This window comes from Rattus rattus, chromosome X, assembly GCF_011064425.1.
Source record: "Rattus rattus isolate New Zealand chromosome X, Rrattus_CSIRO_v1, whole genome shotgun sequence".
NCBI classification, from domain to species: Eukaryota; Metazoa; Chordata; class Mammalia; order Rodentia; family Muridae; genus Rattus; species Rattus rattus.
The window spans coordinates 18,369,710-18,383,631 of record NC_046172.1 but is presented as its reverse complement, the minus strand read 5'-3'; the positions used below and the strand labels follow the sequence as shown (position 1 = coordinate 18,383,631).

Genomic DNA, 13,922 nt, shown 5'->3' with positions numbered 1-13,922 from the left:
CTATAATTTTTTTTTCTTTTTTCTTTTTTTCGGAGCTGGGGACCGAACCCAGGGCCTTGCGCTTGCTAGGCAAGCGCTCTACCACTGAGCTAAATCCCCAACCCATTTCTATAATTTTTATTTCATTAATTTGTCTCTTCTTAATTTTCTCATGCCCTATAAAACTGGACACTTAAATTACACATAAGACCATTCATGACTTTGCTTATTTACTACTGTCTTTACCTTTTGATTCGCCTAGCCTGGAACTTTTCGCATTCATTTACATTTAACTGAATGGCTTGAAGTCTCTTTGCTTCCAGGCATTTAGGGAGTCCTGGATTTACCCTGTATTTTCTACCATCCTTTATTCTTCTTTCTACTATCCTTCAACTTATCCTTTCAACTTATCCTTCCAAACTTGATTCAAAAATCATCTTGGGAATTTTCTCTGGAGCTGGGGTTGTAGCTCAGTACTAGGGTACTTACCTAATACAAGTGAAACCTGGTTTCAATCCCCAGTATCCTCCCTATAAAGTTTCTCTGACCTAAAATGCCTTAGGCCAGCATTCCTCAACCTGTAGGTTGCAACCCCTTCGGGGAGTCAAACAACCCTTTCACAAGGATATTTACATTGTGATTTGTAACAGTACAAAATTACAGTTATGAAGTAGTAATGAAAATAATGTTGTGGTAGAGGGTCACCACAACACGAGGAGCTGTAACTGAAGGGTCACAGCATTAGGAAGGTTGAGAACTTAGGCTTAGGCTCAGGCTGACTGGTATCTTGCCTGCCCCTCAGTGGTACTACTATATCATTGCAGACCATAAAGCTCTGCAGTCCCTTCTTTGGGTAACTCACAAGACTGTCTGACCCAAGACTGGCAACATTGGAAGGAGAGAGGGAGTGTCTTCGTATCCTTTGTGCACTGTATTATCTCCAGTACCTAACATGCAACAAAAGCTTGAAATGCACTTATCAAAAGAAAGAATGAGCCATTAAAACAAAAATGCAAGGACTCTGGTTGAGAGCAAGACTTTACAGACATCTTTCTTGTGTTAGGATTTAGCAAAAGAAAAACACCTGTGAACAAAGCCATATAATCTTGCAGTACAAGGAAACAGAGTAAACATGACTTTCTGAGCCCTTTTAAGCACAGCATTTATGAGATACAGTTCCGTTAACTTTCCTTTTCAAGTGAAAGAGATATCTATTCTACCTTCAATCCTAATGTATCTTATCCAAATGTCTGATTACAAATATAAGGAGCTTTAATGAAAACATACTGGACATGGGTTTATTCAGCTCAACAATTTAGATATCCAGCTTTACCTAAGAAAATGTAATTGCTTAGCTAGTCTAAAATTAATATGGACGTTTTCCTTGTCCTTTGCAAAAAAAAATAACTAAATTAACTAAAAATTAATTAAGCAATAACTATATCTATTTCTGGGGGTAAAAGCTGATCCTTCAATGCATGTGCATTGCAGAACCATTAAAGAAAATGGCAGTTTGTCCCCTTTCTCCCTTCCACAGTTCTTAAGCTTTTCTTTCTACATACTTTCTCCCTCCTAATTATGTAGAGATTTCTGGCATTTTTTAGGCATCCTTGTTGACAGCAACTTCAGGCATTCATCAAAAACATCCTCCTAGCAAACTCGAGGCCCAGAATTGAATTTTAGATGAAGTCAGGCTAAAAATACGGGAACTTTTTCATCCTTCCATGGCAAGGATAATTATGTTTGTGGTGTACAGGGTGTTTATTCATGTAAACTTCCTAATAGCCCTATGAAGGTTATTACCAGCATGTCACAAATGATACCAAATCCCAAAGGTCAAGAAATATGCTTCCAAGCTACATTCCTAGGGATACTGTCTAAGTCCCAATAAAAATGCAAAGCAAAGAACATCAAATTCCGGTTAGAAAAAAAAATTCACGTAACGTTTGATTTGGGTAAAAGAATCAGTACACACACAGAGGGCTGTGTAATATTTGTATATGTCTTGACTCCATGAGATTAATTTTAGACAAAGTAAATCTGATAGTAAATAAAGGGACGAGTGTATCAAAGACCACGTAGATTCTTGCCATAGTCCAGAAAAAGCCAGATTTCCTGAACTGCAGCTCCTTACCTTTTCCTTCATGTTACTGATGTACCTAACACATCTTACCTTTTTCTTCATGGCTGCATTTGGCATTGCCCACCTGTAGATATAAACCAAAAGATAGTGTTTCTGTGATCTAATTGCCTTTGGGGGGGGAGGGGAGACAAGTAAACAGAGAGATGCAGAATATTCTTTAAAACAGCTAAGAATGGATGAGACCTCGTTTCAGAAGTCTTCATTTTCCTAAATTATAAAGCTGAGTTTATGTTCCCTGTTTCCTTCATCAGCTCAGGAGATGCTTCCTAGGAAGACATATTTAGGAATATAGACCATTTAAATTCAAGATTTGATATTTTGTCATAAAGCCGAAGCAACATCCTGGGTACTTTTATAAATCAAACAGTATTTTCATATTCGAATGCTATTTTTAAAATCCATCTCCTTATTTTTCAAATCTAGAAACATCTTTGGACCTTCAATCGTCCTTCCAAGCCATATTTCATTCATTAAAGGCACAAAGTACATATAACGCAGCTCTTAAAATAAGCATATCGCATTAACGCCATTGGTCAGCAAATGCCTGTCCTCTCTTTTTCTATCATCAACAAGGTGATAACATCAAATAACCTTTATGGAAAACACAAAACAACTCAGAACTGTCTCAATTAGAACACTACGCATAAACCAGGAATCTCAGCTCCAGGCAAAGGGCTGTTTCTATTCTGTTTTCCGTCATCAAGAGCATAATATCAATCACCCATATCGGTAAATTAAAGCAATTCATCACTGCAGGTTAGGGGTTGTTGCATCTCACAATACTCTCTACAATTAACATGCCCTCCCTCCCAGGTGCAGCATAATCCCCTTCACCCACCCAAGCGATCCTTCCGGCTCCCCTAGAGGAGGCTCCACTTTTAGGCCCACATTCTCTTTCTCCGTCTTTTTCTCGGAGTCAGATTCTTCCATCGCGCAACAAGTCCTTCACAGTGCCTTCTAAATCCGCAGTACTGTTCTTCTGGCTCACCTTCTCTACTGCCTATGCTCAGCGCCCAGGGCCCGCGGGGCCTGCTCTATCCCTGCCTCCGCCTTTGTCCACTGGGGGGCCGCTTTTCCCACAGTTACCTTTACCGACCCGAACTTAGTCTCCAGGCACAGCCGAGCAAGCCAGCCCAAAGGAGCAAGCGATTCGTGCATGCAAAGGAAGAGATGGAGGAGAGGGAGGGCAAGGTGGATGAGGAGTTGGTCCCGAGTTTGGGCCTCACTCTCCCAGGTCTCAAGACCCAAAGGTAACTTGGTCAGCTTCTGTGCAGACTGCAAAGGCTGAGATAACGGAATGAGCTGAGCCGAGCTGCAGAAGCAAAACGGTCACTGCCTGGTGGCTCCTCTCGACCTCGCTGCCAGTCACAGACCGCCTGAGGATGCTCTTACTTCCGCGCCCGCCCTTCAGGAGCGCAAGAACCTCACTGCAACCACGCTACTGCAGGCCAGGATCACGTGGGAACCTGCCGTAGTCCCAGGGCCTGTCACGTGCCGCTACCCTTTTGGGGGGGCCCTGGGTTTGCTTGGAAGAATACCATAGAGACTGCTTTAGGAAAGCCAGAGTGCCACCCGCCATCACGTGGCTCGGGCTCTCATTTCCGCGCCATTGGCCCTCAGGGCGGCCTGCGGGCACCTAGACACTGATGGACACGGCCCCGCCCACCCGCTGCTCAGAGTTAAAGGAGAAGGTTGCAATTTCAGCACCTGCTGGGTAGCTGTTTTCCCTGCTCCTTATGATTAGGGCCCTGTGCATTTTTGCATTTCTGGTAACTTTTCTTCCCGTTAATCCTTATGACAGTTCTAGTCATTCAAAAGGCAATACATCTAAAGTGCTTTAAACTGTCTTTCCCATAGGAAACTCTCAATAAGTTGTTATTGCCACGTCCAGAAACACAGAGGGTTTAACACGTTCACCGCTTAACTTTTAAAGGTTGCCAACGAATTTTTAAATTTCCTGATGACCATGTGATACTTGTTCATGCAGAGTTTTATGTGGAAAATAAGCGATTTGTCAGCCAGCTCTCAAATCTCAACCCAGCGAGTTCCAACCTCAATGACCTAAAAGCATCTTAGTCTTGAAGTGTCTTAAATGTGATACCAAGGAAACAGGCTGAGGAAAGGAGTTGTCTTTTAAAAGACTGACTTTGTCATTCACAGTTTGCAATGGCCTCAACTTTCTTAGCATACAGTAATGTTCACTAGAGGTCTTCCCGACGCACATTCTATTAGAGTATGGGTCTTTTGTATCTGCAGTAGTCACTTCCGGTCGTATGCTTTTTACTTCATAATATTCCTTTGTTCTTTTCCTTTTGTTCTTGAGATTATATTATAGACACTTCATTTCTTTCCCTTTCCTCCCTCCAAACCCTCTCATATAACCAACCCTCCTTGCTCTTTCAAAGTCGTAGCTTCGCTCTTCATTAGTTGTTGTTACATGAACATACATGTCTGTACATAGATATTCCTAAATATAACCTGCTCAGTTGGTATAATAATAGTATTTATATGTTTTCAGGGCTGAGCACTTGGTATTGGAAAACCAATCAGTGTATTCTTTCCTGTGGAAAACTATTTCTCCTGCTTTGAGTATTCTTTGGCTGCCTGTAGTTCTTTGTGTAGAGTATAATACTTATTGACACAGTAATAATCTTGTTTATTTGATCTCTGAGTACAGAAGTTCTATTTCAATGCTGTAAGGATAAGCACTTTCTTTTGAAAAATGTTCTGCTATGCACTAGGTTCACAGACCAGAATGTGAGTATATCCTTGGTATTTACTGAGTACTGTTTGTATAAAGATAGGAACAAATACATTAAGGACTTTCTGATTAATAACAGAAAGGAGAATGATGTACGATAACCCCCATTACACATCTGTGTATTTTGAGAAGGAGCATGCCTAAACATTTTCAGGGAGTAAAGTCAATGAAAAGAGGGGAAACAATTGCTGTGAAATTTCTGGAGAGGAGGAGGAAAGGAAACCAGAGCACAGCTAGGAAAATTCTTTATAGATAGAAGACAAAAATTCTATGGAGCCATGAGTAAGAGACAAGAGTAGGCAAGGACACCAATCAGTCTATAGAAGTTGGTGATAAGTTGCATATATGAGGAACTATCCCAGCTGTTGTAGTCTATTATCGGTGTTGGAAAAGCAGGGTCGTTTTGGGAAATTGAATAGAGATGAGACTTACAGAAATTGGCTGAGATGTTAACCATTTGATGGGTAAACAAAGGAACAGCATAAAGAAACAAGACACAAGGATTTCTGTTCAGTATTGAAAGAACAATTAAGGTTGAACTAGGAAGATATCATGGCAAGCATACATGGATTGGTTTGAGGGTATGATTTTTTGTTCTAAATGGAGTGTCTGAAGGGGACAGACTGGGGGTGACCTCTGAATCCTCTTCCAGGGCTTTTGGAAGTTGAGTAGGAAACAAGGATAAGGATAAGGAAGTAGGAATCTATAAACACTCATCTTCTTATGTTCCGTGGATGCTCTTGTGGACAAGGAAGAATATAAATACTTCATAGATTTAGGCAGAAAAAGTAGGAAAAGAGCTAAATTGAGATTGGTTTTTAGTAATGTAGTGTAATGCTTTGAACAACAATGTCCCACAAAAGCTCAAGTATTTGTTCCCCCCAATTGAAGGTGCTGTTTGGAGAAGTTTAAGAGGCATGGCTTTGGAGCTAGAGAGCTGGCTCAGCAGTTAAGAGCACTGACTGCTCTTCCAGAGGTTCTGAGTTCAAATCCCAGCAACCACATGGTGGCTCACAACCATCTGTAAAGAGATCTCATGCCCTTTTCTGGTGTGTCTGAAGACAGCTACAGTATACTTATATATAATAAATAAGTCTTTTTTTAAAGAGGTATGGCCTTATTGGAGGTATATGCCACTGAAGGCAGCTTTTGAGAGTTTAAAAACCTGCACCATCTAGTTGTTCTCTTCTTCATACTTGTGGTTCAAGACTGAGTTCTCAGCATCCTGATCCAGCTGCCATGCTTCCCTGCCGTGATGGAGTCTTATGTCTCTGGAAACACAACCAAAATAACCTCTTCCTTCTCTAAGGTGTCTTGGTCACTGTATTATGTCAGAGCAGTAGGAAAGGAACTAATACAGATGTTTGAACAATAGATGGCTAATCAATTTCATATTTAAGTTTACGATGGAATAGAAGCTATTCTGGATACTGAGAACTTGATAAAATAGCAGGTCTTAAACAAATTATTGGAACTCTCTGAACTTCATTTTCCTCTAGTATACAATCTTCTTTTTTTAAAAGATTTATTTATTTTGTGTATATGTGTACACTGTAACTGTCTTCAGACACACCGGAGGAGGGCATCGGATTCCATTACAGATGGTTGTGAGCCACCATGTGGTTGCTGGGATTTGAACTCAGAACCTCTGGAAGAGCAGTCAATGCTCTTAACTGCTAAGTCTTTTCTCCAGCCCTGTATACAATCTTCTTAATAACAACATTCTCAGATGGTTTAAGGATTGGACTAGACGGTGAAAGAAAATTACCCTGTATAGTGGTTTGCCTATAAGTGGTACTTAGTAAATGATACTTTAAAATTTGAAGTTCCATGCAAACTGAATGATGGCTATACTAATATCTGATAAACTAGACTTGAAGTCTGATATATATATATATATATATATATATATATATACTCAGTTATAAGTTCATATGTATTCAATATAATATTTCCCAGGTATATGAAACAAATATTCTGTCTGTAAAGTGAAAGACTCTAGTATGTTATAGCATGGAATTTCAATACCACACTTTACGAAACAAAAAAACATCTAGACAAACTCAGTAAAACTTAAAATACACTTTCTACTGAATGGACCTTGAGAAACATATCTAGAGTATTCCACAAAAGAGCACAAAAGACATTTCCTCCATTTGACTTGGAAAATGCCACGGTACATTGTTATATCACAAAAATAGAAGAAATTTAAAGAACATTATAATCGTTACTAAGTTTTTTTTCTGACCACTATGCTATAACACTAGAAAGAACTAACAGAAGTTGTAAAATCCATAAATATGTGAAAATTAAGCAATGTACTCATGGATATCCAGTGAACAAAGGGGAAATTACAAGAGAAAAACAAAATGATGTTTATACAAAAAAATGCCTACCTTAAAAAGAAAGTGTTCAAACTCACAAAGCAGAACAACCCAATGCTCCTTCTCAAGTAAGTAAAACTGAAAAATAAGTCCAGATTTACAGAGATATTTTCCATCAAGTAAAGATCCGAGCAGAGTATTGAACTAGAAATAAGCAAAACCAATACAAAACTCAACAAACCTGAATTGCTGTATAAAGAGAAATAGAAGTGGCATTCCTTTAGCTAGACTAATTAAAAAATCCCCTCCCTCCCAACCCCTCAAATTGTGAAGAAAACAGGAACAATTACACCTGACACTTGCAGAAATTCAAAGGCTTAGACGAGACTGCTATGAGCAATTTAAGGACAATAAACTGAATAACCAGAACAAAATGGGTAAATCCTTCTTATTTTTCTTTTTATGTATTCTTCTCTCATACAATACGTTCCAACCACAGCCTCCCCTCCCTCCACTCATTCCAGCTCCCCTTCCCCCAACCTCCCCTCTCCCTACTCCTTTGTTTCCCATTAGAAAAGAGCCAAACAGGACTGACAGGAAGAAAGAAAGAAAGAAAAGAAAGAAAGAAACAAAGAAACAAAGAAAGGAAAAGAAAAGAGTAGATTCTTAGTAATACAAAAATGGAAGCACAAGGAAAGAGAGCCCAAGAACTGATTTCTTAAAAAGAAAGGAGAATAAATACTCAAATACGACCTACAATGGAGAAATCCAGGACCTGATAGCTTCATGGCTAAACTCTACCAAACACTTAAAAGAAAAAAAGTATTCTTCTTTTTCATGCTATTCCTGCAAATTAAAATGAGGAATACTTCTAAATTCTCTTTGGGAAGAATGGAAGACTTTCATAAAATTTCTGTTTATTGAAATATAAGTGTAAGTTTGTATGTGTGTAACTTAGAGAACAAAATTACCCATTCACCCCATAGGGCCCTTGAGTATAAGAACTTACTAGTATGTTTGGAGCTTTTTCATCTTCTTCCCTGGGTGTAATCATGATCCTGGATTTGGACAAATCTCAGTTCACTGCTATTTTATTCATACATCTATCTAGTCCTAAGTAATGTGGTTGGTTTTTTATGGTTTAACTACATATATCCTGTCTTGATTTTATTGACCCTAGTCTGAAGATTTACATTCTTGATAAAATTAACATCACCCCATCACATCGTATATACTCTAAATACATACAAGCTGGCGATGGCTAGTTTTAATTGCTAACCTGAAAAAATGGAGAATAACCTGGAAGATGGACTTCTGAGTATATCTGTGGGATTAATCTAATCACATTAATCAAGATGTGAAGCCTAGTGCCTGGGTGAGTGGCATCATTCCCTAGGCAGCATATAACTTGGACTGTAAGAGTGGAGAAAGTGGGGGTTGGGGATTTGGCTCAGTGGTAGAGTGCTTGCCTAGGAAGCGCAAGGCCCTGGGTTCGGTCCCCAGCTCCGAAAAAAAGAATTAAAAAAAAAAAAAAAAAGAGTGGAGAAAGTGAACCAAGCACTAGCACCTATGCGTTTATTATTCTCTGTTACCCTCATGAATGTAATATGACTTGCTCTATCGGGTTCTTGCTACTGTGACTTCCTTGCTATGGTAGATTATAACATGGAACTATGAGTCAAACACAACAAAATGAACCCTTTCTCCTAAAGAGCATTAGACTACACTTGTACTTTATAGACAGTAATCTGAGGTTGAGAACAATGAATGTAGTTGCTTATATGCCAACCACTAGTTGTATGAAGAACAAATTCCAAACAAGTTTTGTTAACCTCTCTTACCTATGACAGCATCTTGTTGTTACGAAGAAGAAAATGTCCTAAGGCAGAATAGTTTTTGACTCAAAAGACTCAATGTACTCTTACTTCGGAATGTCTGAGGACCCTGAGACATAAAAGGATACATAAGAAGAAATCTTCTACTGATATATAGTATGAAACCTCACCTCATCTATGTAAAGTGTTCTGAGAAAAGATACTGCACTAGGAGAAACACAGTTGCAGATATCCCACAGGAATGGCAAAGAGCCCAACCTGTATTCATGCTTATCATGTGAGGGAAAACACCTCACAGAAACTGGTAACTCCCACAAAGGATTCAGAACTTCATGTTCCTAGGTTTCTAACATAATGTTAGATAATGTACTCACTTGAATAAGCCTGGCTGTCATTGCAGCCGCTTAGGAGGCAGACACAGGAGTATCCTATCCTAAATGTTGTAGTATGGCTTCTTCCTCTAGGAAGCTGTTAAAGACCCTTGACTCAGTGAATACCCAAGAAAGAGAGCTGCTCTATGGCCTCATGCCTCTGGCTGTTACACTGGTGTCTAGAGCCAAAGCAATGCTCAAGGTCCCCTCAGCATCCTCCTCTGGGCAGGGTAGCAGGGAACCATGACATCCTCTGTCACCCTACCAGTAAGGGGCACCTGAACACAGTATAGCGGGGAGCGATGGTGAAAGTTTCATGGGTACCTGCATTTAGTCTTGGCAATTGCATAGGTCTCCATGCATCTGCCATGCCCCTGGGCAAACCTGATCTCCTAGTTTAGGAAGGTGCCATCCCTGCCATGTTAGATCACACATACACTACAGTGCATGGTACAAAGTGGGCTTGGTTCACAGTCACTCTTAGTGAGCTAGATTCATTAAAGCACTTGCTGATACAGGAAGGGCTAAGCCCAGAGTTAGAGTCTCTAGAAACTTACCTAAATGCCTCAGAAACTGGAGAAAGGAGATTCCCAGAGAAAGCTGGCAGGCAAGGCTAGCCAAATTTGTGATCTCTGGATCTGACTGAGAGACCATAGCTCAGTGTATAACGTGAGGGAGTGATTGATATAATTTCTGATATCAAGCTTGGGCATCCATGTACATGTGTGCGTACACACGCCAGCAGACACACACACACACACACACACACACACACACACAAGTAGCTCTTAAGACAATGGAAAACTATAGATTACATTTGTTTAGAACATAACCCTATGAGAACTGTGTATCTTTTTTCCATTCTGTTGAACTTCAAAGGGCTTGATTAATAACATAAACTCAGTGATCCCTGAATCACCAGAGATTGATGTGAAAAAGTGCTGTGACTACTTACTGCTTCATTCATGAAACCAGAGCAGGAGGAAGGAACAGAACAAGTGTAGAGATGAAAAGCCCCAAACTGTCAGGTTGCACACACACAGAGCATAGTTGTGTTCTGAAAATGAAGGTTTCCCTTGTTAGGAAATGGACAGAGTATATATGAAAAATGCCATTTGAGAAAATTACAGAATGGATATATTAGGAATCAAGTTTATACATAAAAAAATAGTTTTCTGAGTTTTAGAGTTAATTTTGTGAAAACCAAGATATAAACATCAACTCTATTAGGTAGAAAAGTTTATTAAGTACAGACTGTTTTGTCAACATTTTCAAAGTAACTATGATACAGAAGTGACATTTACAATTACTTTTGGAAATGATTTTGCTGGATTATGCAGCCTTTGCAATTAAACCTAAATGGTTTTGTATCTGCTGTAGTAAGCCATTGAAAAGTAAGGTCTCCATTGTTGTAATCATATTAAACCACCTGCTTTTGTATGGTATAGATATTATACTCTCATTGATTACTTGGCAACTAATCACATACTTAAAAGCTATTTCCTAAGTGTTGGTATACATTTAAAAATGTATTAAGACAAAAGGCAAAAACTAGGTTTACATTTTATGAACTTAGTGCCTACAAAAAATAAATTTTAAAATTAGAGTCAAAGGCTGAAACATTTGTTATGTTGGTATTTTGTTTGTGCTTTTTTTTTTAGCAATGCACAAATTATGTTTCTTAGTTCTGTATAGCCTTAAACTCATAAGCACAGCGTAAAAGCAGTTTGGTTACCTTTCTTACAGTGGCTCCTGAACCTAGTATAGCTGTCTTCCTAGAATACACCAAACACTTGGTTAATGCTATTCACACTATCCGCCATAATGTTTCTTCTCAGTTTATGTGCTCAGCAAATTCCTCTTTGTTCTTCAAATTTAGCTCAAAAGGCACTTCATTTTTAATGCTTCCCTGTTTCCAGGAAGGATGTGTCCCCATTTCCATGGCAACTTCGCACCTCTGTTTTATCACACATAAATATCGATGCCTCACAAATATGCGTTTGCTTTCTATCTTTTAACACCTAAGATGGACCTTACAGTTCCTCAAATAACATTTGCTGAAAACCACAAATGAGCACCAATGCACTGTCATCAAAAAGCTTAGGATTAATACACAATCAATTTAAGGACTTTCAATATTCAAACAAATAACAGCTGCCTGCATTTTTCACTGCTGGAACTGGATAGCAATAGAACAAAGCTATTAAGTCTAGGACAAGAAAGGAAAGTGAGGCTCTGATGGGTACAATGGGTCACGTCAAAAGAAGATGAAAACAATGAATGGTGGAGGGGGATATTTGAGTCTCCATACTTTAAACACCAAGCCTAGTTCTCTTTATACACATATACCTTCACATGGCAGTGGAGGTTGCCCATATCCTGGGTTTATTTCATATTCATCCCTTACATTTCACAGTTTGCTCCAAAAGATGTAACATATTCTTCTAGCCTTAGATTGCTTGCCATGGTTCCTGAGACTTTCTGCCTCTGCTCAGAGTGTAGAACAATTCAGCTGTTGTATAACTTTCAATCCTTCTACACCTGGATTTAATCTCTGCCTCCCCTGTAGTCACCTCTGACTACTTAACAGTGGCTAAAGACAGGCTTGGTGCCAACCCAACAGAGTAAGATTACCGATGAGTAAGGGTTAGTTCAGCACGGTAAGCAGGGCAGTGTTCCAGAAAGTGAGCAGTTGTCTTTCAGAAATGACAGAGGAGGCTGGGGAGATGGCTCAGCAGTTAAAGTGCCTGCCATGCAAGCAAAAGGATCTGCATTCAGATCCCCGAAACCAAACTGGGTGGGCATGATGACCTGCCTACAATCTCAGCTATGGAATGCATGCACAGACAGGGGATCCTGGGAGCAAGCTGGCAAGTGAGACTCACAGTATCTATGAGCTCTGGGTTTGAGGGAAAGACCCTGCCTCAAAGAATGAGGTGGAAGAGCAATGGAGGGAAAATTTTGATGTCAGCCTTGGGCTTCCACACACATGTGCACATGTATGCCCACACACATACAAGCATGCATACTCACACTTACACATACCACACACACATAAGAAAAGAAGAAACTATTAAAGATGAAAGAGGAGGTCTATCAGTTCTGGTTGGCGCATGCTCTGTTTGATGCTCTCCCTTCGAGCATAGGCCAAGACACGGGTGTCTTCCTGAAAGAATCGGTTTCCCTCCTCAGTGAGCTTCCAGAGGTAAGATCGAGGTTTTCCATCTGGCTCATCTTCAAGGTCGGCTGGTACCTTTTCAAAGCAGGTCAAGGAGCAGAGGTTGTGGCGAATGGTGTTTTTCCAGCCCTCTGGTGCTGTCCGGAAATAGGGGAAATGTTGTCGAGTAAAATTGTAGATCTGTTGCACATTGAGGCCACAGGAAGGGCTGCTTTTTAATGCAAGAGCAACTAGATGGCTGTAGTTGAGAGGAGGGCGTGGCCAGGCCTCCCTCTCTCGGTGGGGGCCGTGGTACATTGTGTACTTCTTTGAGTATTTCTTAGAGGATGCGCATTCCTGTTCCTTAGTCTCCTCTTCCATGAAATGAGGGACAGTGGAGTAAATGGGCAGCTTTTGTTGCTGATGATACTCAGTGTGGATAACAGATAGGGACTGTGCCACTCTCTGGGTCCCGAAGCACTCAAACTCGCCAGTCTGTGGGAATGCTGCACTTGGCAAAACTTTGTGAATGGGATTTGGAGGCTCCTTGCTGTTGACGGGGCACACAATGTTAGGATTCACCCACATCCAGAAGCTGGGTTCAGTGGGAGGACCATCATTATCAAAACTGGATTTCTTCTCCTGAGGCAGTGTAGGTGGTTTTGTCAGTTGGATTTTATATTTGGCAAGACTCTGCTCAGCGAAAGAGCACTGATCCATGGTACAAGGAGGAAAATTCATTCCCCATGTCCCAGTCCAGCATCCCGGGGACTTGACCATGGAGACTGTACCAGAAGTCCCGATTTTTTACCTTTACATTCATCTTTACTGAAGAGATAGATGAAGGTAAACTTCCAAATAGATAAAAGTCTCTCCAGAACTTTATGACGATATCACGGGGGCACTATTTAATGCAAAATGTCTCCTCTCCAGTGCAATCTATCAGTAGGCCTGCTGGAAGGGCTGACCCGAGGACACTGATACTTCACTGGTCAGAGAAGCCGCAGCTTTCTGAGATACAGCTCAAAAGAGTAACTAAGAAGATCATTTTATTAGGAAAAAATGTTTTCAGATTTTTCCAAGTCTTTTCTCACTGTTGATCACAAATAAATGTTTTGATAGCTCTGTAAGATAACATGGTACATAGCATTAACCCAAAGTCATAGATCTGAGAATTGACATTTACAGAGTCATTGGAACTGTATACCTAGATAAGTATAGGATAACTGCATCTATTACCCTTTCGTAGCCCTTCACAATCCCCATGGTCAGTTGATTTCATTCAATATACTCAGTTAGTGAAGGCACAAACCCAAGTCATAGACTATAAGTGTCCTGTGATAGAGCTTCTC

The 13,922-nt window shown here is 40.1% G+C and overlaps 2 protein-coding genes across 2 annotated transcripts in view; both read right to left on the bottom strand.

Annotated features, from left to right (window-relative positions):
- Rragb (Ras related GTP binding B) overlaps window positions 1-3,600 on the bottom strand; it is a 32,383-nt gene extending 28,783 nt beyond the window's left edge. The window contains 2 exon segments of the mRNA XM_032889620.1: window positions 2,153-2,186; window positions 2,961-3,600. Coding sequence (XP_032745511.1) covers window positions 2,153-2,186; window positions 2,961-3,052 — 126 coding nt within the window. The 5' untranslated portion in view covers window positions 3,053-3,600.
- Window positions 3,601-12,386: 8,786 nt separating this feature from the next.
- Foxr2 (forkhead box R2) lies at window positions 12,387-13,452 on the bottom strand. Its single transcript, XM_032890017.1, is given in 2 exon segments — window positions 12,387-13,300; window positions 13,302-13,452. Coding segments are annotated over 2 exon segments (906 nt in total). The 5' UTR covers window positions 13,394-13,452; the 3' UTR covers window positions 12,387-12,486.
- Between the last annotated feature and the right edge of the window lie 470 nt (window positions 13,453-13,922).